General features: G+C 42.6%; 2 protein-coding genes across 7 annotated transcripts; one reads left to right on the top strand and one right to left on the bottom strand.

Moving 5' to 3' along the window:
* Window positions 1-2,074: 2,074 nt before the first annotated feature.
* Window positions 2,075-6,843, bottom strand: atp5f1d (ATP synthase F1 subunit delta). The gene is made up of 5 exons (XM_046392028.1): window positions 6,625-6,843; window positions 5,715-5,868; window positions 4,911-4,999; window positions 2,396-2,525; window positions 2,075-2,208 (listed from the first exon to the last, which is right to left on the bottom strand). Exons 1-4 carry the CDS (start codon window positions 6,739-6,741, stop codon window positions 2,403-2,405), a joined length of 483 nt encoding a protein of 160 aa, XP_046247984.1. The 5' UTR covers window positions 6,742-6,843; the 3' UTR covers window positions 2,075-2,208; window positions 2,396-2,402.
* Window positions 6,844-7,444: 601 nt separating this feature from the next.
* Window positions 7,445-20,885, top strand: cbarpb (CACN subunit beta associated regulatory protein b). Of its 6 annotated transcripts, none has more exons than XM_046392023.1 (12): window positions 7,445-7,793; window positions 8,735-8,942; window positions 9,035-9,533; window positions 9,856-9,928; window positions 11,042-11,190; window positions 12,843-12,904; window positions 14,408-14,570; window positions 15,052-15,223; window positions 15,655-15,801; window positions 16,256-16,493; window positions 17,082-17,271; window positions 18,319-20,885. In XM_046392023.1, the coding sequence occupies exons 4-12, from the start codon at window positions 9,881-9,883 to the stop codon at window positions 19,832-19,834; spliced, it is 2,685 nt and encodes an 894-aa protein (XP_046247979.1). In that variant the 5' UTR covers window positions 7,445-7,793; window positions 8,735-8,942; window positions 9,035-9,533; window positions 9,856-9,880; the 3' UTR covers window positions 19,835-20,885. The 6 variants fall into 6 exon arrangements, with proteins under 6 accessions (XP_046247979.1, XP_046247981.1, XP_046247982.1 ...); XM_046392025.1 differs by having other exon boundaries at window positions 8,735-9,193; window positions 9,418-9,533; XM_046392026.1 differs by having other exon boundaries at window positions 7,445-7,789; window positions 8,735-9,533.
* The last annotated feature ends 1,682 nt before the right edge of the window (window positions 20,886-22,567 follow it).

The raw sequence follows: 22,567 nt of genomic DNA, 5'->3' as shown, positions 1-22,567 counted from the left end.
GCAAAACACTGAAAAGATGAATTTAGTGATTTCACCTCTGAATCATTCTTTGGGAGTAAAACTGCAAACCATGTCAGTTTAAGTGCAGCAGAAACTAAATGTGGACAGGCTGCAAACCTAAAAGACTGGTTCCTCACTCATCTTAAACGCTGCAGCGTCCTACACTCTGTTTTAGTTACATGACTGTGTAGAAGTTGAGAGAACAGAGGGTGCACATGGAAAGCACATGGTCATTTTATACTTTGAGTTTCGATGAGAGTGCCGTTAAATGCGTGGAGCAATCAAAAAAAAAAGGGAATAGAGCTCGGTTTCGACATCCTGTATCATAAATCTGAATTAAAGAAGTGGTGGTTTTGACACGACCGTTTCATCCTGTCTGTCTGAAGTGTTGCTTGCAGACCCTGAGGCTGACAATGAGTGTGTATTGTTTATGAGCAAGTGTGTGCAGCTGGGACAAGAAGGTTTTGATGAAAGAGACAGATTGGAAAAGAAAATAGAGAGCTGGGTGTGGGAGAGGTGTTGAAAACTAAAGTTTTTTTCTTTCCTTTTTTTTTTTTAATTAATACATAGTGAACTGAGTCACAGTCTGCCAGTCCACAGCACGTGCTCAATCAGTGGAAAAAGATAGTTCAGCGTATTTGACAGTTATAACACCTTAAAACATGGTGATATGCATCTTCACTGGAAAAACTCTTCCTGTTTTGAAGTCAGACCTCAATGAAGATAACGCTGTTTTATTGTGTGCCTCCGCCAACCAGTGAAGTTGCACCTTACCGAGGACTGACACAGAGCTTAATCACATGGGGAAGCAACAATCACCTGAAGCTCAGCATCAGAGAAGAACAGTGAGGGTGGCTTGGGGTGGACTTCTGCTGTATGTCTATTAGGTCATTGAGAGAAACAAAAAAACATCTGATTTGCTGTATGTGTTCACGCGCTTGGTCAGTAAAGCTGATTCTGATCTAAAAACATGGATGCTTCACACACATCTTGGATGATGCAGCACAGAGGATCTATACAACTGGCACAGTTTGCACCAGATTCGTGTCACTAATTCACCATCTGAAATAAGGTCACAACCCCAAATTCCAAAATGAAGTCATATTCCTCTCAAGATGCTCATACCATGTTTGCCAGAAAGAGATGGACTAAAACTTAAGTCCTCCGGCCCCAGCAGAGACGTAAAAACATACCAACAATAGTTTCACCATGGAGATTAGCACGGTCATGAGTGTTTCTGTCTTTACATTGGTATTTCCAGCAAATTGACCTTTAAAATAAGTTTGAGTTTGACATTTAAAATAAACCTGTTGTGGTTTTCAGCTATGAAAGCATCGAGTCGGCACGTGCATGAGGTCAGCGCTTCCTGGAGTGAGTCTGAGCAGAAATTTGTGGTTATGAAACAAGAGAAGGGCCCAGTTTTCCACAGGATGGGCACTCAAGGATTTTCCTGGCTTTGTCACAGAAGCCTGAAGTCATCACTCATAACAAGCAAGCTCAGCCAACACACTCAAATCAAGGCAGCAGTGACTGAGGCTTCCAAATTAGTTCAACCCACAAGTTGGCCTAAGACAGTAGAAGTGAATAAGCTTTCATCAGATACAGAAACTGGTACACAGCAGTAATCCAAAAAGAGGATACTTTGCTAAGGAGGTATCACAATGACCAGTGGTTATATGACAAATGCAATGACTGTTCCTTCCCTGAAATAGTGGTTTGACGAGAAGTGGAATAAAAGTCTAATCATCTGAAATGATGTTGTGCAAAATATAATATCTGCTGCCCCCAAGTGGCAGAAACACTAAATGCATAGCAGTCCATCTGGCACAGAGGCATAGGTGATTTTTCAACACAACACAACAAGGTTGCTTAATGATTAAAATTATTTCCTGAAGTCAAGGTGATGAACTTTACTTTCATGCGACACAGGTGTGTGGTTTTATCACAGCTGAATTACACAAATCTGTTGGAGTGAACTACACTCGGTCGTCTTTGTGCAGTAAAAATACTGCATATGATGTAGAATGATGATGATGGGAAACATTTAAAGAAATTACCACAAACACAACCTCCGTGTAATTTCAAATAAATTTATTTTGTCATTTTATCCACTGTACAAAGCAAGCATGGAATCTTCTGGACACTGATGTGACTGAGCTGGAAAAACAGACGGACCATTGATTTCCATCAAGAAACAGAAAAGATTACCTAGAAAAAACAAACGATGATTTGGATTGAGAAACACAGCACATAACAGAATGAAAATGACATCTTATGTCTTACCAATATTTGCATGTTCAGCTGTATTAACAACTGCTATTATCCTGCTGGGTTTAATGAATTAAAAGGACGTGTCTAACTGTCAGATCTTGGTGCAATTGCAGAGATTTCATACCACAGGTCTACTCCAGAGCCTTGACAATGGCCTCGTTGGCTTCTATGCATATCTGAACCTCTGCCCTTGCTGCTTCGTCAGATGTGCTAGCCAAGTCAGACTGGGCCTTCTCCAGGTTGGCCTTGGCAGCCTAAAAAATAGACAGAAAAAAATGGAATGTGCCACAGAATAAGAAACAGAATAGGAAGGAAAATAACAAAGAAGGACAATCCAGATTTAATTTTGTTGCAACATCAAAGATCACCTGTCCCCCTAACTCACAAAGCTCTGCCAGGCTGATTATGTTTTTCAGAAAAACCAAGAATCGAGGCAAGAAGAGAGCCTGCAAAGTTCTACTCATCCTAAAAATCCATTGAGACTGATCATGATATAGAAGTCTGAATAACAAGACAGAGCAATGAGTCAAAAGTGAGGAGTAAGATGAGCAGAGAAAATCCCCACTGCCTCTTTGCTCTGAAAGCTCCATTTGTCACAGTAGTGATTAGAAACGAGAAATGCCAAACATAGCTGGAAGTTAAAGGTCTCCCAGTAGGATTTGACACATCTGCTATAACTCAACAGTGACTGACCTTTCCCTCCTTATTAACAGTGTTGGCCAATGTGCATTTTCACTGCAGACTGGAGGACAATGAGGAAAAAAATAACTCATTTACTGCTATGAAGTCAAGTTGACAGTGACACTGGCACTGCCCAAGGTCAAAGACAAACACCTCCACAGAGAGAGCATAATAACGCAGCCTAGCATTAACAAGACTGACATTTAAACAAGGGACTCAACATTTAAGTCCGACTGCAACACAGATCAGATGGATAATTATCAGCTGGGAGGAGCCCCCAGCACTGAGGATCAAAATAAGAGAGGGAAAAACAATCCATTGGGAGTTCAGAGAATAGTCTCTCCTGACAAGATCATGTCCCTGCTGGGTCACAAACCAGGGTAAATGATAAGTAATGATGCATGCCTCAACAATATGGCCACGGACACCAGTCTCATTAAAACACTGTAAGATCCATAAAGGTCTGACTAAGCCACACTAGACTAACATTATGAAGACATAATTGACTGACACTGAGTGGTACAGATGTGGCAAAGCAGAAGTCATATTTTAGAAATGACAACAAAGAAATGCTGAGAATCTTTACAAAATTTCGTTATGCTTGCATAATGACAATAAAGACTCTCGATTCTTGATATGTATCAATCTAACCATAAGTGTAACAAAACAAGGAACATTCAGAAATGATACTGTACAGTTTGTGACAAAAATGTACTTCATATGTACTTCAAATGGAAGATACTGACTAACATGCTGAAACCTGGCAAGAACACACAGCATCATAATTCTGTCAAGGGAGGAATTTATCTTTTTGCTTTCCACCTTCCACAGTGGAAACAAAAGTTCTGAGTTTTTGTGAAGCAAAACCTCAAAATGTAGAGACATGGGAAAAGCAACCAGCCTCTGAACATAACCTATCAAACCAGTATAATTTAAATGCAACGGACCAAAGGAAATAAAGTGTTCAATTGGGTTTTCTGACATACTGTACTGACGATCTTACTTGAAAAGTGAACCCGCAGTTCATAAGACTTTCTTGATAGTATAGTTAACTAAATAAGACTTGCTTGTGTTGTCATATTCTGAATCTCATTCTGCAAGTTCAAAGGATACTCATTAAAGGCCACAGATATTGAATCCAAGCATTTATGAACATCTCATTAAAAATATGTAGCACCTGATCACAGTAACTCATTACACAGCTTATAAAGAACGATATCAATATTAGTTCACATTATTATGTACGGGATTGTTGAAAGCAATTATACGATCATCTGCACCATACAACACAGTCCAATCAATTAACTCTTCATTAAAAAACAGCTTTGCCGCACTTGTGTTCAGTGTGTATTGTGACGGTGTCAAGAAGGTGTCATATTTTTGAGCTATATGGATTTTACTTTTGTTCATATTAATGCGTCCTCTCCGACTTTTCCACATTGATTTCAAACTGGACATCTAACCACGTACCGGTGACTGATGTTTTTCATGATGCAGCGTGTAATTAATCACATGCACTTCTTCCATTTTGATAACTATGTCACCTATACAGAAGCCTTTAAGATAATCCAAGCTTGCTAGTCTTCCTAGCTTGTGTTTAAACCATTTATAAGCATGCTGAACGTCATTTCCTGGATATTAGGCTGAAAAAACTTTTATTACGACATTTTCTGTTTAACTGTAGTTCAGACGGAGGACAAAAAAATATATAAAACATTTATTATCGGGTGCAGAATTTTATATTATGATTTTGAGAAATTCATTTATCCTAATATAATTCTCACTTGAGAAAATATTTGAACATAAAGTAAGATAAGTTTCACCACATTCCACAGTCCTGGGAATCCAGTGTCGCAAATATCTGATGATGTATGGTACATGTGGCCATACTGTCCAACATTAGTGCAGACGCTGCTGCAGTCTGTATGTGAGAGGAAAGCAGCTGATATTTTACTCACAGCGATGTCCAGCTGGTCCAAAGGAACAGCTTCCTCAGCCAGCAGTTGCACTGAAGAATCAGCGTTGACGGTTATCGACCCACTGCTCACTGCATACACACACAAAAACACACACTGTGTAATTAAACATGGCAAAAAGCAGCCACCTGCACTGTGTTTTATTATCAATGCACTGTGCAATACAGATTCAGGACGTCCTGTCTCATTCTCAGCCTAGCTTCTGTTCCAGTGTATTTTCTCATCAAGGCTTTCTTTCATCAGTGTGAACAGCTGAAAGAAGACACCCTTGTATTCAGCTATATTCTTTGCTTAATAGGCATCTACAACTGAACTCAAGAGAACTTGAGAGTCCATTATTTTAACAAAGATAATTATTATTATTTTGCTAGAATGACATAACTACAGCTTCCATGAGTCTGAGACACAGACGCAAGGTCAAATCTAGGTGGACGGCAGGGCTGCTTGCTAGTAAAATCAGCTGCAAATAATGTAGGCTGGCACATGGACAGAATAAAGCATGTATCATGATTCAGCTTCTCAGAAAAATCAAAGATGACAAACACTTCTCTGCATGTAAGCTCCTCTACACTGACATCACTAATGTCTTTAATGAATAGCTTTTGGTATTTGAACACACCTAAGCAAAGCATTGTTGGCTAACAAACGGAAACGTCATGGTTTGACACACACAAAGAAATTCATAATTCATTTGAACAGCAGAAACATTAAATCAAGGCCTTTAAGTGTTCTGACTATGCCAGACCAAAGATCATTCAGAATCCTTTTTGAAATGAAAAATCTCACCAAAGTATTTGGCAGAGGAGCCATCGTCACTGAAGACTGTGACAACACCAGGCCTGAGAACCTGCAGTGTGGGTACGTGGGCAGGAAGGATACCGAACGCGCCGGTAAGTGTTGGTACATCTACCTGTTTCACACTGGCCTCTTTGAAATACACCTGGAGAATAGAGACAAGGGATGGAGAAATAAATTCACTGACTTATGGACTGCTCTGCAGCAGTTAAATAGAAAAAAATGGTGACCAATGGTGGATCCAACAGGGAGCTGCCAAACTGTTGAATCTGAAATAGAACAGAACACCATCAACAACCACTGGAAGATGGTCAGCCACCGTTGTGTTTACTTCTCATGCAACATGACGGATTTCTTTTTGTTGTCAGCTGCAGCAGAGTTTGGGGTAGACGTGTGAAACTGCACTTAGCAAAACACGTTTGTTACACTAGATTTAACCACTGACATGACCCTCAAGGTTAGAGAGCTGAGCATTTAACACACATTTGCTGAGCTAAACGAATTTATTTATATTTAAGTTGCAACCACACATTTGAAAACAGAAAATTTACTTTGAAATTACGGGACTGTAAAGGGAAAAGCTTCACTGATACCGTGTCACAAAATAGTTTGCCACACTGCTGGTCAAAGGCAGTGAATGACAGGTAGGTGGACTAGAGTTGGCTAACGTTAAGCTAAATCCTTTACTGTCCGCGTAAGCTCTAGCGCTATGTCTAAACCGCATGCTTTGTATGTGCATCAATGATAGCAAAACAATGCATGAGTACGTAATTACTAAACGACCCCAGAGGAAGACTTTTCTGCAAAGCGGGACTGTGCACCCACGAAATTAAGTTAGCCGTATAGCTAGCTGGGCCCGAGAAGCCTAGCCAGTAACATTACGTTAGCAAGCTAACGTTACCTGTGTCGGAGAGGCAAAAGTGAAGGACATCTGCGGGGTACCGGTAGCAGCCTCGGCGTAGGAGCGAGTTTGCCTCAGCATAGGGATAGCACGGCGGAGAAATCTGGCTGCCATCATGTCTGAAAATCAGATTTTATTGAAGTTACAGTGAATGACAGTGATCCGCAAGCCCTTGCGTGAAGTGTGCGCTTGGTAGGACAAGGACGTTGGTAACCTACCCATAAGGCTTTACGGGTGGTGCAAAGGCTGCAGGGTTGTGTAGTCTTTTGTAGAAGAGAGTTATGGCCAGCAGGTCGATTATAATAGTTACACTGTGAGTTTGGCCAGTCATTTATCTTCTCGTTAGCAAGTATTATGATTTATAGTCGAATAAACGCAGTTTCTTACACATACAAACGATATCTGGTTCAGTTACTGAGCCGGATGTACCTTTCAGTTTTCGTCTTTCATGTTTCATTTGTTCCCATGTGTTTACATAGGAACGCGGTGACAGTCGTAAATGTGTACATTTAGTGAAGAACAGACTATTGGGCAAAACGTTCACTTCTCCTACATTTCCTGTTTTTGTTTTTTGTGTATGTATGTGTGTATGAAGCTACCGAGCACATGCCACCACTAGATGGCGGCAAAATCATGCGCCATGCTGCCTAGCTTACAACAGATGAAGACCCACTAGTCTGCTCTGGGACCAAGTTTTGTTACTCTTAATAAGTATACCCCTTGGCGTAAAAGGCACCCTACCACACACACACACACACACACACACAGACAACAGACTTCTGAGCCTGCACTGCCTGTCAGTACCTGCACATAACTAATGACAAATAAACCAATAAAAGAAGCAAAGAGAACAAAAGAGACGCCGTACAGGTGCAAGTATAATCATGAGAAGGGGAAAATACTTCAGTTTACATTCACTGTGACATTCGGGCTGTCTGTGAAGACAAATTGAGCATCAGGCTAATTTGAGAAACCCTTCAGTCAGTCGGTTTACCTCACTCGTTGCGTCACGTGGTGCGCCTCTGACTGGGTGGTGGGCGTGTCTTAAACAGTGGGGTTTCATTCATAAATACTTTTAGCTTTAAAATCCACATTAAAGTGTTCACAGAAGAGTTTCCTGGTATCGACTTCGCCCCTCCACCCCTGCATGGACCAGGCTAGTTGAGTAGGTGAGTGCTACCTTCACCGCATGGCCGCTCGTCTGTTTGTGCAGCCAATTCAAATCGTGAGCTACCTTCTCTGTCGGTGTCACCGGACTGATGAAAATCACAGACGCCTGTGAAATAACAAGATGGCACATTTATTAACGTCGCTGCGCTGGTCGGTGTCTAGCTCCTTTTCATCCATTTTTAAACTTTACTACCGGCTGCATTTCATCACGTAATGCGGGGCGATTTTGTTTTCTTGCAAAAAGATTTTATCAGCTGAAGCACCAGAAGGAAACAGCTGCAAGAACCAGAGACGAACGAGCTCATTATTTTGTTTCGGGGAAATAATATTTCAGTACAGAGCATTAAGAAACGGAGTGGTTTCTTTTGTGCAACAGTATCTCGTTCTAAACAGGTTATTACAAGATCCAAAATTAAGCATTACAGTCCTGTTTTTTTTCTTATGGACCGAAATATAAAAAGACTGCTCTATGCGAAAATGATACACTGTATAATGCAGCTGGTGTAGACCGAAATTTTGTTAAGCGTGACGGGATAGGCCATTGCCGGGACACCCTTGTCTAACCATCTGCTCATACATCCAGTCCATACGGGATTTGTAACGCCATAAAGTAAACAATTCTTAATGAAGTTCTAGGCTGAATTGATTTTCATTGCTTGTTAATATACATATCTATATATATAGTTATCTGTACTACATTTCTTAGATTACTTTGCATTTCGTAAACACTGTGAGCCACTTTAGTTTTCTTAATGTTCAAGAATTCTTCAAAGGACTTGGTATTAATTCTTGTGAAACAGTGCTAATAAATATAGTATCTTCCCATGATCATCACTACCGAAGACAGACTGCATGTACATCTGTTCAGTGCTGTTAATGTAAAACCTATCTACACAAACTGAATAATTAACCAGTCCTTCTGTTTTATGTGTGTTATCAGCCATGCAGCACTGCCGTCCTGTTGCTCCGAGGCCAGTGGGCCAGCCCTGAGGGGGAGCACCGCTGCTCAGGCTCAGTCGGCTGGGGGCTGAGGTGGCTGAGGATGCAGCAAGGGAGCTGAGGAGGAGACTCCTGAGCCCCAGCCTGACACACACGCATATACAGACACACACACCCAGAGCTGCTGCTGCGCACTGCCCTCCATCAGGGTAAGACACTGGGCTGGTAGAAAGCAGGATGTGGTACAGTACTGCAAAGGAAAGCATTCTGGTCACAGTCTGATGTGTGTTTCCCATAACAGTTTTCATGCTTGGACGGTAGAGGCAGGTAGTTAGACAGGCTGGCAGCAAAGAGCTCGGCAATAGCTCACAGGTTGTGGTGCTGAAGTTGAGTGCTGCAGTGATTGGCAGGCAAGCAAGGAGTGCTGAGTGCTGCTGGCATGTTACTCCTGCCCTGCTGGGTGAGTAGATCTATCCAGGGTGTGTTTGTGTGTGTGAGAGAGAGTGTGTGTGTGTCTGTGAGTGTGTGGGCGTTTGGTGCAGCAGTAGCAATATTAATGGCTATGATCAGTAAGAGCAAACGCATAGCAGCAGCGGTAGAAGAACTCAGCTGCTGGAGCCAGTGTTTAGCGTGAGCTTGTGTTTCTCTTTCCTCTGCGTGTGTGTGTGTGTGTGTGGGAGGTAGATAGAGTCTTCAGGCTGATATGGAATTATGGGTGATGATTTACGGCCAAGATGCTAGCATTTGCATCTTCCATGGGATTGGACGCACGCACACAAGCACAAGCTGTACACACATAGGTTTGTTTTCTGTTTCAACTTGTAGTCTGTTATGGCTGTTAGAGATGCGACAAGATTTTTGTGCTGCAATGGGCATCTTCTGCCATGTTATACAGTGTGATATAAATGCTTTGTTATTAGACATCAACAACAGACTACATAACAACTCTCCATTCTGAGAGTTCAGAGAAGTTTGGGTTTATGTTTATACTTACATTATTTGTGGATGTATTAACACAGATAAAATGCAGGATCTTTGGTGGCTGGTTTTGTGTTTGGATGAACAGCTCCAATGACAGTCATTTCCTCTCTGTTATTTATATGTGCATGTGTTATCTCTCAGGGGGACTCTCTAGTTGATTTGGACCATGAGCAATGAGTCTAACGTCTGGAACATCTTACCAAAAAACTCCACAGTAAGTCTGTCCCAAACCTCCTGTGTGTGTGTGTGTGTGCATGTGTGTGTGTCTGCTCACGTGCATTCACCAGAACCGTGCTTTCCCTCATATTCTGTTCTGGCCGATTGACTGGCTAATGGAGAACATCCTGACCTGGACCTGAAATAATTAAATCTCCAATCTAATCTCAGCTTTAATTTCCCCTTGCAGAGACATTACAATGTGACGTCAGACTGTAGCGCTCATTAACACGTGCTGTGCGCTCTGCCTCCCCCAGGGTACAGTTCAGCATCCACATAGAAAATCATCATTTGTGATGTATTGAAAGTCTGTTATTCTATTTAAGAACAAGGCCTGTTCTCTGCTCTCCCACTTATGTCACCATCTCTCATTTTGTTTCAACCGTTTCAGTCCTCATTCTCGAAATGGACACAAAGAAACTTACTTGGGAAACACATTTTTGCTATTAAAACTGCATACATAAGCAAAATTCAACTTGGAGTAATTGTACTGTCCTGTTTATAGCGTCACTTTAAAGCAGCAACCAGCAACCAGTGGCTTTAAATCAGTTGTTTAAGCTGTACGGTGTTCCTGGGAAGGTAAAACAGCTTCACAGTGAGGTATTCAAATCTGGGCTGCCGATGTATGGATTAGAGAAGGTTTGTCCTTGCGTCTTATTACAAAAATGTGACTTAAGAACGAACTGGACAGTTTGTATCTTATAAATGAGCTGAGTGGTGAGACCAAAGTGTTGTGTCAGAATTCTGTTTTGAGGCTTTCAGAAAAGAAAACTTTGAGTTGAGAGCAGGCAGCTTAGAGAGGTCCTGCATTAACCCTCAGGGAATAGTTTCAGTATGTTTATGTGGGAAGCTTTTTGCTTTACATGCGCTTTCTCTTTTAAAGTAGCACACTTAATGTCCAAATTCAACACAGGAAGACACCTACCTCTTTTCCTGTCATATCTGCTTGTTATATATACTGCCTACTCATACATCTCACTTGTACTGAGATCTATCAGTCTTATCTTAACAATTTCGTTGTATTCTTTGTACAATGACAATAAATTCTTCTGATCTGATCTATCTATCTATCTATCTATCTCTTATCTTTACCCTCCTTTGTGTGTTTCAGGAGATCCCATTTGAGGCTGAGGAGCAGCAAGATGGATATATGCTCCTCCTGGTGATCCTCTCCATCTTCCTGGTAGGAACTCTGATCTTCGCCTTCGTCTTCCTCATCACCTGCCGTCGCTGTTGTCGAGGAGGGAAATTCTGCTCCAGGTGCAATGCAGAAATTAAGCATTACATTTAGCATATCAGAGTTTTTGAAATAGCAGAGCAGCTGCACATTTGCAGTGGGGCATTTTAATACAAGATAAGTTTATGATGTTCAGATGTTGTTGTTACAAGGTGAGACAAACAGAAGTGTTCACTCAACTCTATGGTGATTTTGAGGCCATAAAATATGTCGCTATTGCACTGGTTTTCAGTATATTATACTGTTTCTTGGTGTCCCTAATATTTAATCCCTCAAACCTCCTATGATGCAAGACAATAACACCAAACTGTCTCTCCTTGAAAATTCCCTCAAACTTAAATCAACACCACTCCTACGCAGGTTCAACAAACTGAAGACTACGCAAAGGTAGTTTAGTCTGCAGATCCAGGTGCACAGGTGGTACTTTTATTGTGTTGCATGAAAGCTTGTGTGCACACACACACACACAAGTACACACAGTTTGTCGAAAGACAGACTACTCTTCCTGAGCTCATGTGAAACTATTTTTTCAAGACTACTAAGTACTTATGTTGAATGGGTGTTCCTACATAATAGATAAAGCTCATTATACTTCCACATATAGCTAACTTCTTCCTGTGGAATCGTCCAGTTTGCTCCACCCATTGAGTGTGATTACATTACAAGATGTGATTCATCTGCATTTATTTAACAGTAACATAGCTACCATTGAGACGCTTTGTCCCTCTCTACAGCAGCACGCATCATCAAGTATGCTTGAATATATGAGAGTGCACCAGCTAGATGCAGATAACAGAGAGCACAGAGGCTGAGCTGTGAAAAGGAGAGGCTTGCCGGGGGAGAGCAGAGGCGAATCGGGCAGACTGGTACAAATGATGAGTGTAATGAGATTTCATAGCAGCCATCGGCTGTGATTAATCTTGTGTCTCAACCCAGCCCTGTGTGCACATGAAAAATACACACACACACACACACACACAGGGTATGGGGAAGTGGAAGCCACAGAGGAAATGAAAGACAAGAGGAAGCAGAGATCTGGTTGGACAGAGAAATCCCTCAAGTCACTTCACGCTCACACACATGCAACTCATAACTCTGCACAAAGATCAGATGGAGAGAAATCACTGTGCAGAGCTTTCAGTTTCTTTTTTCTGCCTCATAAAGTAAATTTTGGGCATGGGATTTAAGAAGCTTGTATGGAGGATCAGCAGCAATTACAGATGTAGAAACAGGAAGGTTTAAAGACAATATATACCAAAAGAATTAACAATATGACCTTTACTGTGTCTTTACCCTGTGCCCTTAAAGATGAGTGGAAGCATACAATCCAATAAAGCACTATGCTTTATCAGTTCAAGGGGTCCCCTGGCTCTGAAGGTTATCAAGTTACTGGCAATGATTTAGGCTCGCATTGATTATACAGGCAGGCAGGCATTTAGACAAACAGCATAGTGAAAATGCAGTCCTACTGTCCTTCTCCTTATAGTTTTCTTATAGCTGGATTTTTAAACCTGATATGTGTTTAAAACTCACACTGAACACAAAGGCCAAATTGTAAAACAGCTGATCATAAAGCCTTGCATTGTGCCCACATCAGGAGGCTTCAAGAGATGAAAGACAGACTTCAGGGGTAATCATGTCACAGCATTGATCCAAATGTTTCTGTGTGCCCCAGGGCCAGCGATGACCCTGAGAAAACCAACACCACCTACATGGAGGAGTCTCAGCCCACCCATGGTAAGAGAAAAATGAACAAAGAAGAATAAATGCAGGGAGGGGGGAATAGAGGACAAGATAGGGAGGCAAGTAAGTGAGAGAGGGAGGAGAAATGGAGACGGGCGGGCTGGAAGATGGAGCAATTGGACTGATGGAATCAGAGATATTTTTATCGGGTCAGCACGAACATTTAATGTCTATGCCATTAAAATATTGTGATTTCAACCCAGTTAGTTTAAGTAGGTGTGCCATTCCTGGAACACATTTGACATTTTGGGACCAGTGAGTGCACTCTGAGCCAAAGAAAAGGATTTAGTTCAATTTGGAACCAAACTGCTTTTGTGAGGCTTTTTGTTTAAGTTTTTCCTGGACCCAGACACCATCCTATCTGGACCTGGCCCATAACTTACAAATTATTGAGAATTATTACATTTTGACAAATTGTTTCAATTTTAACCGCTGTAGCATTTCTAGCTTTTATGGCACAAGTAACCCAGGAAACTCACAGACCAATAACACATATTGTCAGTCATCTCAGCCCATCAAATCTGTGCATTCTGATAAGCATTGCAACTGAGTTAGTGAATGAGACAGATAGACACACAGAGGAGAGAAGAGATTAGAGAAAACAGTGGGTCAGAGAAAAGTAATTTCATATGACATTTTTTAAGAAGAGAAAAGTAGACAGCTAAACCAGCTTTTAATCAAAAGTGAACTGATTCTTGTTCAAAAGCAGTATGTCTCATATCCTCGACCGCGGTGATTATTAAAAACGGGAACGTGAAGTGCTGCAGCGAGACAAAGCACAGAGCATCTTTTGAGCAAACACCACTGCTCAAATGAGAACAGATGACACAGAAGATAACTGTTTTATATGGCACTGAATCATAAGACAAGCTAGATATTATTATGTAGCAGAACTTTGGTTTGAAGGATTTTCAGCCCCCCCCCCTAAAAATGAACAAATGGCTGACTGCCGTTGGTATGAAATGCTTCACTTTGCTTGCATGATCAGTGTAAACATACAGTAGAACAGACATGGGGTGACTTTTTCCAAAATAATTTTCAGTGTATTTTATGCCTTAAACATAAGGCAGTTGCACAGTTAAAAACAGTTGACAGTTGCAAGAGATGGGGACTGACACGCATGCAGGTCCCCGTGGACCAAGCTGTGCTCGAGCTCCGGGTATGCTACAATATATTTGAGGAAACATCACTTACATTGACCAATGTGCACATACCACATGTAAGAAAACAAGAGGCTGTGTGACCATGCTGATGTTAAGCAGATATAATGCGTATCATGTCAGCCATCTTAGTTTGTTAATATCTGTTGACTGGTACGAAATGCACAGTACAGTTTAGTGGGTATTTGGTTATAAACGAAAGTATTGGACATTTTATCAATCCATCATTTAGATGTTGATATTTCACTGACTGAGTAAAATTATTTGACCTGCTGGTGACTGTCTATCTGTCAATCTGTGTGTCTTCTCTGTCTCTTCCCTCTTGTATTTCTGGTAGAAATCACCATCAGGGTGGATGAGTCAGAGTGCCTGTCAATGGCCAGCTCTCACGACCAAGAGACCGAGCGCTTTCTCTCCACGGGCACAACAGGCCGTCGCGTCTCCTTCAATGAGGCTGCGCTCTTCGATCATGGCAAGAAAACCCAGGAGAAGGGCCGCAGGTCAGGCAGCCAGCACACGCACAGATGCACACATTTGCTAATCTCAATGCTTTTTATTGAGTGTTCAGCTTGTATTAATGTCCATAAACTCCAGCTTTGCAGCTTTCTAAGATCAAAGGATGTACATATTTTACTGTGTCCAAGTCATATCCGTGTTACTTTAGGGTTAAGAATTAATTCAGAATCCATTATGTATGCTGTGGACACAAAGAGCTCTCACCTTTCCCATTATTTCCCTGCGCTACTTTTCTTTTAAAGCCCTGAGCATGATATGCAAATTCTTCAAAAGGAATTAATCCGTGGGGCGAAAAGCAGAAAAGTAGCTCTGATGCGTTTGAAGTCAGATGTTTCCCTTGGCTGTCTGTCTCTTGTGCCAGGATAATCTCCCTAATTTCTAACATATCAAGCAACTTACGTCTCATCTAGTAAAGATTTTGTAGTTTAGATAGTTTTGTATTTAACTCCATGTTGTTCACCACAGGTACACTCTGACCGAGGGCGACTTTCACCACCTGAAGAATGCCCGGCTCACACACCTCCACATCCCTCCCCCGGCCCTCAAGATAGTCACTATCCACGAGTGCGACTCGGCCGAGAACAGCATCACCATGACAACACGCCCGGTTGCTAAGTCAGCACTTTCCATCTTCCAGGTGACAGCCTTTGGCCTGTTATTACTCCTGATGCATCATTAGTCCAAACGGGGCCAATTAGAACATCAGTCACTCAGGTCAGGGTAAGAAAATGTATCAGGCTAATGTACCCAAGTCGAGAATCATGGATCTCTCTGCCTGCTCATTTCAACAGGCTGTACACATTGATTTCCCATTTAGGTGAGGCTGTTCAATCACTTGTGCTTGGCTGACAGCTGTAGAGGGGATCTAGGCTTGATTATTATTCACAGATGTTACCTAAAAGTTAAAACTTTTGAAGTGAAGTTACATTACTCACTGTAGTTGCCAAAAGGACACAGTAGTTGTATGATTCAGAATATCTATATTAATCACTACAGCCCTGCATAAAACATGCCCCTACAACATTTAATTTAAATAAAACAAATTTTTTTCTGTGTTCTTTTCTTCAGCCCATGCTGTGCCCCCTACCACAAACAGCACTGACCAGCCTGAGTGTCAATCCCAGCTGTGCCCTCCCTGGAGATGCTCTCAACTCTGTGGTGGACACCACCTTCAGTGAGAACACTATTTCCCTCAGCACCAAAGAGCCAAGCTCTGTAAGTTTACTGCAATAACTGGAAAATATACGTAATATCGAGTGATAACTAAGTGTCACAATTCTGATGAAGAAGCTCCTAAGTTTGGCATGTTACACAGTGAAAAGTCACACGTGAAACAACAAAGCAAAGTGCAAATATCTCTCAAGTGCTGAGTGTGCATACAAATTAGCTGCAAGAGCTCAAGTTAGTTGAGTTAATTATTCGTAGAGTGATGAATTTTCCTAAGACAGTCTCTCAGTACACCGACCATCTATTCAACAAGCCAGTCAACCGGTGAGTCATTCATGCAGACATTAGAGGGTCATGCAGCCCAAGGGAGGACCAGCAAGAGTGATGGTTGATGGGTAAACAAGGAAGCCTGTGTGGAACATCACTGTCAGAAGGGATTGCATACACACTGCTAGTCTTGGCAGGTTTTTCTTTCTGACCACGTTTCTTTCTCTCTTCTCAGATTGAGATGATGGGAGTGGGGCCCCGGGGCAGAGGCAGCAGTGTCAGTGTTGGAGAAGCGGCTGTGGTGGGGAGCGGTGCCCCTCCTGATGGTGGCATCGCAGGAAGCCAGGGGCCCGTGTTGCAGTTCTTAACTAAACTGCGGCGCCATGCTAGTCTGGAGGGGGCCAGCCCTTACTTCAAGATCAAGAAATGGAAGCTGGACAGCAGCCAGAGAGCCTCCAGTCTGGATACGAGAGGTAATGAATCTTTGATGGTGTAAAGAGTGAAGAGAGAGAATTTCTATTATTTTATCTTTTAGAAACAATCTGTACCAACTGCAGCAATTCTTTGTGGATCTTTGTAAAAATCAGAGCTGAGAAAATAAAGTTATACTGTTGGCACTTTCTTTCTTAGGCGTATTTTCTTTCTGTATCTGTATGTTGTAAGTATTTTTGGCAATATTCTCTGGTGGTAAACAGACAACGGTTAAGCAGGGGGCTCCAGCAACCAACTGTGAGATGCCTTTTGCCTGCTATGACTCGGATGTACACACAGACACACACATGTACAAGACAGATGGCTCAGTGACGTAAAGTTTGGTGGTTCCAAGTCAATTTGAGCCCCTGAGTAAATCCTCCCTGCCGATCTGCTTCATATATACACACCCTGCGCTTCCCCAGGCTTTGTTCTATTGTACCAAGGGACCAGAAAAAGATCACAAAATCCCCTCAGAAACCTCAGCATTTGATGGAAGCTTTCTCCTGAATTATGTGTCACTTCAGCTTGCCTGCTGTTACACAATTTGTACAACTCAGTGCTCTTTCCCCATGTTTTCGGTGAACCAGGCTCTCCAAAGAGGAGACAGTTCCAGCGGCAGCGAGCCGCCAGCGAGAGCATGGACCAGGACGATAATGACGCGCACCACATAGACCTCATCCAGTACATCGCCCGCACCCAGGACGTCACATATCGTGCCAGCCAGCCCACTTCACGCCTCCTCTCACCTCCTTCCACTCCACCCCCCTCCCTCGGCAGGTATCTTTAATTCCCTTGCCATTCATCCTGTCCGCTGCTTTGCTGCCTTGCACTCATTTCTTTACTACAGCCAGAAAATGTATGATTACAATATAGGATACAGCTCTAAGTCCCACTTCTTCACCACTTTGCCATAACATGAAAGTGTACTCAACCATGTAAAATATCATTTAGAATAAGTCAGAGTGGTTGTTTTTGACATGCCAGATGTGCATGACAATCAAATGGTAAAAGTCGAGAAAGTCAAGAAAACTGAACCGCAAGTCATTGAAAAATATAGAAACTTAAAAAGTGTCCTCTTGACATTTTCATGATTTGAAGCCAGATGTAGGGGGATCCTAGAATGCACTATTGTTTTTGGAGAGTGGAGTGGAGAATGGGGACGTAGGGTTCATATCTGACATAGGAAACCATTTCATTGCTGACATGGTGTAATAATGTCATGACTTCAACGACAGCACAAGGGTCACTTCGGTTTTGTTAGTTTAAGTTAGCAGCTACAGTAAAGCAGATTTGACTCCATATAAGGTTATGCAACAAAAATAAACCAATCTCCCAAAGTATTTTCCTATGTAACCATTTATTTCCCTTCACTGAAAATTAGATTAAACATAATTTCCTGTGGATTTTTTCTGATGTTTGCCATTGAAAATAGAAGGAATTTGCTGGAAGCAGCTGTGTGTTAAGAACTTGGATGATCCCTGTGCTCCTCTGCATTTTATTGCTACTGATAAGTTATGTTCCATTCACTATGGATTCTTGAAATCTACCATACTAACATATGAGCAGGGGAACCCTGGGAATTTGGAAGTGCACATTTCATCAGTATTCAGCTAAATGCAGTATAAGGACATGCAACAGCAGCCATTGCAAGTCATGAAAATCATTCTGTGTACTGTGAACACAGCCATGTCTCAGGTGATTGTGTCATGCAGAAGAGTACTCTGACACTGACACTTGTTCTGCTGTCTGTGTGTTTCTTCCCTTCCTTCACTTCTTATTTCTTTCATTTTATCTCATCTCTCCACACCTGTGTGCACACTGCAGGGTAGAGGTAGAGGTGATGGTGGAGCCCAGCTGCAGCCGTGGTGGACCAGGGGTGATTGGCCTATCCCCTGATCCCCAAGACGAAGCACTGTCCCTTGCAAGAAGGGAAGGTGCAGACCCTTTGGACCCCCTCAATCCCCGGGATCCCCAGTCACTTTACAAAGACATCTGGACCCTACGTGCAACACTTGAACAGTATGCGGCCTCTGACCAGAGCAGCAACAATGACAGGAACTCTGTCTGCAGCGATGCTGACAGTGTGTGTTCGCTGAGCGGTCGCACAGAAATTGAAAGAGGAGGGCTACCCAGCTACCCGTCTCAAGATTTAGGGGATGAGGCGGAGGATGACAAGGACATTTTGATGTATATGGATGAGAGGTTGGGGTTGAAGGAGGGAAAAAAGAGGAAACAGGAAAGCACAGAATCAGAGGGAAGGGGCAGCGATGGAGAAACAGGGACTCGTAAATTGCTGCAGATGGACAGTGGCTATGCGTCAATAGAGGCTCCATCTCGTGGTCCGGAAGACCTGCGACTGTTTGGGAGCTTCAGCAGCAGCCCTAAGGACAGAACAGCCCACGAGAAGCGACACCACTTTACCAGTGCAGGAAGAACTGGCACTATTGGTGAGAGTTTTGAGTCTCATCTCTTCGAGGAGGAGCCGGAGGATGAGTTGTTGTTGGGTGCCAGCGGAGGAGTTTCCATAGAAACAGGTGCTGGTTCACTGAGCTGGTTCCCGTATGGTCAGATGCTCACACCTCGAGAGGCTGCACAGCCTTCACCCCAACCGCCAACACTGCACCGGCGAGACTACAGCATTGATGAAAAGACGGATGCCCTCTTCCATGAGTTTCTCCGCCATGACCCTCAATTTGACCAGCAGGAGTCGCCACTAAGGAGGCACCGGTCACGAATCCACCTCCGCAAACAGTGGCAGCGCCACAAGCAGTGGAGTGACCCTGGTGTCAGACACTTTCAGTCCTCTTTTGACAGACAGCGAACCCCTTTGCGGAGGGGTGACAGTGTGAACTACCCACTGGACACAAGTTACCACAGCACACTCCCCCGCATCGTCAGTGCTCCTGACGAGGAGACCAGTGATGGGACTGGCAGCACTGCGGATACTTTGAAGGTAGAGCCTACAACTACCGAGAACGAGGGCAAAGACAGGGAGCAGGGTGTCACTATCAGAGATGCTGACGACAACACCTCCTCTCCTGCACAACCTCTTCATCCCTCCATCTCAGAGAAAGATGGAGGACTGGGTGAGCACCATGACCCTCAGGAGGACAGCAAACAATCTGGACTCCCTCCCGAACCTTCGGACGAGCGCTCGCCCCCTCAGCTGCCCGACTCCTCAGGCTACGGCCCGCAGACCATCACAGCAGAGCTCACAGACAAACTGACTGCTAACCTAGATGAGAGGCTGTACATGGGCCTTCGCAGGACCAAGGACACAGCCACCGAGTGCGTGACAGTGACGGCCACACACGCTTCTCCGGACCACAGCCCAGTGTAGCAGTGCTTTAGTCTCCTCCTTATCAATGTCACTCCTGCTGATACACACTTTTCTTTCTGTTTGGTTTGTCTTGCCTCATTTTAAATGTCTCTCTGTATACGGTTTGAATGTTGTGATCCACAAATATTAACACACAGTGAATATATGCTTTATATTAATTCATCATTTAACACTTCCTCCCCAATCATCGTCGATGCGGTGGATCCACTAGACATGCAGCCTCCTCATGCCTGTTATCATTACAAAGCTATTTAGTGGTGCCATTTTACAGTCTGTTAATGAAGAAGGAAACAGCTGACAATAATAACAGAGCTAACATATCAAAAATCATGTGGTTTTAGTAAGAACTGTTTCCTCATTATTTATTTCTGTGTCTGTTTCCGTCTGTCATTCCTGTCTTGGCTCTGCAGTATAAATAAGTCAAGCTGAGGGCCAGTATGGCCTCTGTACTTGTTGATCCACTGTGAAACCAGGTGCTATTACACAAACAGAAAGTTACAGATATGGACAGTCCCCTATTAGACTCACAATCACAATATATTTGTTGAAAATAAGTAATTATATCACCATTCAGGAGCTAAAAAGGATTTAGAGTGCCGTATTTGATCTATCGCAGTGGTTGTTTAGAACAGTAGTTCCCAACTGATCGGGTCTCAGATGAATAAAGTAACAGGGAAGCAAAGTATATTGATTTCTTTTAAACAAAATTATATTTATTTTTTCAGGAGTTTGTCCTGTTAATGTCATTTTCTCTCAACATTGAGGCTATGATAGCCAATTCTAGGAGTAGTTAGCGTTTTTCACATCTTGATGAAATATGTCAGTATTTGATATGAGTTGCTGTTTCTATAACGTTTCCAATTTACAGTCACCTGTGCAGCTTGGTCAGTTTCATCTGTGCTCGTTGCCATGTTTGTGGACATTTTCCAGGGAAGTAATGAGGTAGTTATGTGGAAGGACAATCTTCTCATTCTCTTGATCCTGCCTACAAAACTCTGATTGATGAAAAAAAAAAAAGGTCACTGAGGGTCACAAGTAGATATTGCTTGATTTTTAAGGGGCCACAAGCCAGCCCAGAACTTCTCTCCCATAAAGCTTTCTTTTGAAAAGGAAAATATCATTAGATCCACTTCATTGAGCGTTTTACTGTTCATTTGTTGTTTTTGCTGCTTCTCATCCACGTGACAACATGTTGTTTATTTTTTATGGATTTGTTTCATGAGTTGTAATTTATTTTTGTACGTCTGCTTCACTTAAATGATGACAAAAACTGATGGTGTGGCAGGTTTGACAAGGACAGGTTCAGTTCAGTTCAGGTTCAGTAATTTGCATTACTGTAAATTATTAGCATGACCCCTGTCCTCACAGAGAGGGCAAACAATGTTGTGCACATGTTTACAGTCATTATGTGCGCAGTTACATTAAAGCTGTTAGACAAGATGGCCGCCCTCACAGACATTTGGTGTTGAATTTATGAGACAGGCATACTTTCTTGTTCATGGGGCTGACAAAACAGGCTTTATTTGTCTGCATATGACATTCTTAGCCCCCCCCCCCCTTCCCCAGAGAAAGTTGAGTAGTGTAGTAGATTACTCCCAGGGGGGCCAAGGACTTCACTTCCTGCTTATAAAACCAGGCTGAACAAAGATGTTATTTGTAGCTAAGTCCACTTTATTTTTTTCTCTTATTTGGCTCCCTTGTAGCGATTAAAACAAACGGTTGTTGCCATTCAAGTGAAACTATTTCAGCAGCTGTCATCCCGTGGGCAAACAATGCATGTAATGACCAGAATTATGTTGGAAATGTGTGTTTTACACGCAGATTTCTGCTTTTACATCCTCAGCATTAGCAGCAGGTCGATTGTGACCCAGTTTTGCTCATAAAATCTTATTCTCAGAGGGGCTAGTGGGCCTTCCATCTCTCCCACATACAGTGAGGGAGAGCCACTGTGGAAGAAGGTGTTGAATATTAATCATAACAAAAGAAGGATTCCCACATTTAATCCCCTGTCTTCCTTTCCTTGTTCTTTGAGGCTGCAGTAAATCGAAAGGAGTGAATAGAAAATCAGAGGAAAAAACATTATCGTCTTCTCTTCTGTCAGGGTGTGATGACGATGCTGATGGTCCAGATTATATCTTTCTTTCTATCTTTCTCTGCTGAGTGACTGGAGTTTACTTTTGTCGCTAAGTGGACTCTGAGACAGGAGCTGTGTCCCTCATTTTTCTCCTAATGAGGGACACAGCTCCTGCGTCCCTCCGTTATAATGAAAGTATGTGTCCTTGAGGATAGTAACTCCTATCTAATCTGACAGGTCTGGAGGAAGGGGAAGGCTGCTGCATTTTCCACAGATGAAAAGCTCAAATGTCTTGGGGCTGAGTCAGTGTGAGATGACAGCAGTACAGCAACTGCAACAGTTTAAAGAAAATGGCCATTAAGGGTTCATTTTGGATCCAATCATTTGTACAAAGATTAAACTTTGCTGTGTACACAAGCACAATGTGACAGGAGCTAGACTAAATCAATGTCCTTTACTAGGTTTAGGCAGATACTGTATTACTGGGGACACTGTGTGTTTGTATACTAACCAGTAGCCTGTCAAATGCATTGTTGCATAGCTGTGTGTAGGTCTGCATGAGAGTTAACATTTTACTCTAAATCTTCATGTTTTCTCAGACAAAATGATCATAGTTGGCACTCATTTGTTTCAGGCAGAAGTCAAAACATTGGTATGAG

The sequence above is a fragment of the Scatophagus argus genome, chromosome 6 (assembly GCF_020382885.2).
Source record: "Scatophagus argus isolate fScaArg1 chromosome 6, fScaArg1.pri, whole genome shotgun sequence".
NCBI classification, from domain to species: domain Eukaryota; kingdom Metazoa; phylum Chordata; class Actinopteri; family Scatophagidae; genus Scatophagus; species Scatophagus argus.
Note: the sequence above shows the minus strand (reverse complement) of the source record. Positions and strands in the feature narration are given on the sequence as shown.

Excerpts from the sequence above, each read along its gene's own strand:
- cbarpb (XM_046392026.1), top strand. The coding sequence starts at position 9,881 with ATGAGCAATGAGTCTAACGTCTGGAACATCTTACCAAAAAACTCCACA. Across the intron at positions 9,929-11,041 it reads TCTTACCAAAAAACTCCACA|GAGATCCCATTTGAGGCTGA; the intron begins GTAAGTCTGTCC and ends TGTGTGTTTCAG. Across the intron at positions 14,571-15,051 it reads ACCCAGGAGAAGGGCCGCAG|GTACACTCTGACCGAGGGCG; the intron begins GTCAGGCAGCCA and ends TGTTCACCACAG.
- atp5f1d (XM_046392028.1), bottom strand. The coding sequence starts at position 6,741 with ATGATGGCAGCCAGATTTCTCCGCCGTGCTATCCCTATGCTGAGGCAA. Across the intron at positions 5,869-6,624 it reads CTTTTGCCTCTCCGACACAG|GTGTATTTCAAAGAGGCCAG; the intron begins GTAACGTTAGCT and ends TCTATTCTCCAG. Across the intron at positions 5,000-5,714 it reads CTCCTCTGCCAAATACTTTG|TGAGCAGTGGGTCGATAACC; the intron begins GTGAGATTTTTC and ends GTGTGTATGCAG.